Source organism: Nelumbo nucifera, chromosome 4 (genome assembly GCF_055504915.1).
Source record: "Nelumbo nucifera cultivar China Antique chromosome 4, China Antique-T2T, whole genome shotgun sequence".
In the NCBI taxonomy this organism is placed as follows: Eukaryota; Viridiplantae; Streptophyta; class Magnoliopsida; order Proteales; family Nelumbonaceae; genus Nelumbo; species Nelumbo nucifera.
The window spans coordinates 39,790,402-39,792,273 of record NC_142652.1 but is presented as its reverse complement, the minus strand read 5'-3'; the positions used below and the strand labels follow the sequence as shown (position 1 = coordinate 39,792,273).

The following is a 1,872-nucleotide window of genomic DNA, read 5'->3' as shown; positions in this document are numbered from 1 at the left end:
CACCGGGCAGTTCGCCACCAGGCAGTTCGCCCCTAGGCAGTTCGCCACCAGGGAGCATCACCAGGCAGTTCGTCACCAAGTAGTTCTCCCCCAGGGAGTTCGCCACCAAGTAGCTCATCACCAAGGCACGTCACCACCAGGTCAAAGTCTGCCATTGATCATCATTAAGCATGCTTACAAGGGTCTGCCATTGCTGATCATTAAGCCCGCTCAGTCCAGTCTAATCCCCATCAGTCACAGCAGCAATTTCATGCTCCGTTGATGACTGAGCAGCGTGAGCCTTTTTTGTACCTCGGCCACGTCCACCAGAGGGTCCTCCCCCTCTTCCTCGTCCCGCTCCACGCTCGGCTAAAGTACCATGGGGTTTGTCCCCCCACCATTCAGGGTATCCAATCAATTGGAAGCAATTCTTTGCTTTATGGCCAGATTGATCACAATTGGTACACACGATTGATTTGTCTTTTGAAGCGGCTCTACTATCTTGCGATATCTGCGAGGCTTGCACTACAAATCCAACAGCATTTGCTCGTTCCTCCTTACCCCGTGCCAACGATCGATGTCGATCTTCTTGCATAATCATTGAGTAAACTTTATTCATATTTGGAATTGGCTCCACACTCAATATGTTGGAATGCACAGTTCCAAATACATCGTCGTCCAATCCCATAAAAAATTGATGGATTTTCTCTTCTTCTCTTTCTTTGACCAACTCAGCTGCCGCTCCACACTTGCGCCCGCATGTACACACGAGTACCTTAGAGTAGCTTCCTAATTCGTCCCACATTACTTTCAACTTTTCATAATATGCAACCACAATTTGTCCCTGTTGCTTGCAGTTAGCAAGGTCAGATTTAATCTGATAAATCCGTGGTCCGTTGCCAATTGAGAATCGTTCCTTCAAATCATCCCAAAGTTCTTTTATCATCTCTGATGAGGGCGGATTTGGCCCTCTAGTGAAATTATGACACCTGGCACCTCATGCCAAATAAGTGCAGCCTCTTAACAACTAGACAGCTCGAGCTAGCTACAGGAAGCTCGTCACCTACAGGCAGCTGGCCACTCACAGGCAGCTCGCCACTTACAGACAGCTCGGCATAGGCAGCTCGGCACTTACAGGCAGCTCGGCATAGGCAACTCGCCACAAGTAGCTCGCCGCTTACAAGCAGTTCGCCTCCTATTAGGCCACGAAGACCTGCCTCGGGTAGAAGCACCTCAGCAAATTACCGGCATCTCGGTGAAAGTTAGCTCGAAGCAAGGTAGCTCGTTGCAGAGTAGCTCGACGTATCGCAGGAAGATTTCCTACCTAACAACTGTACCTGCCAAATCTGGAGACCTGCGCTCACGTCTCTCATCGTGCCTGCCAGCCCTGAGAGGTGTCCCTTGTCTGGCAGGGCCGTACTCTGCAATGGTTACCTGCGCCCACCACCTCAGCCCAGGCAAGTAACGGTTGCGGCAAGGAATCAGAGGTGGTTACGCCAGATCTGTCAAAACACTGCTATATAAGAGCTCCGACCCCCCTGAGGGGAGGGGGATGAAAAAGGGAGGTAACCCCTGCTTTCTCATTTCTCTAATATCATCTTCAAGCTCTCTACTATCAGAGTGCTAACTTAGCCATTGGATTGTTCCAGCCGGGCGAGCTCCCCGGGAATCCTTCGTCTTCTTCTTCTCAGGTACTGTTCGTTGCCAGCTAGGAGCGAGGCCCCTGTCAAATAGGAGTGACCAGATCGCGCTACATCAATTGGCGCCGTCTGTGGGAATTACGCTACAAAAAGCTATGTTCTCATCTTACAAAAGCTAAGTTCTTATCCTACAAAAAGCTAAGTCCTCACTTTTTAGAAACTGAAGCTCTCGCTTTATAGTTTCCATTCTGTA

The 1,872-nt window shown here is 49.8% G+C and overlaps 1 protein-coding gene across 1 annotated transcript; it reads right to left on the bottom strand.

Annotated features, from left to right (window-relative positions):
• Positions 1-220: 220 nt before the first annotated feature.
• LOC148792212 (uncharacterized) lies at positions 221-925 on the bottom strand. Its single transcript, XM_088903753.1, has one exon. The coding sequence runs from the start codon at positions 923-925 to the stop codon at positions 221-223; it is 705 nt and encodes a 234-aa protein (XP_088759879.1).
• Positions 926-1,872: the final 947 nt, after the last annotated feature.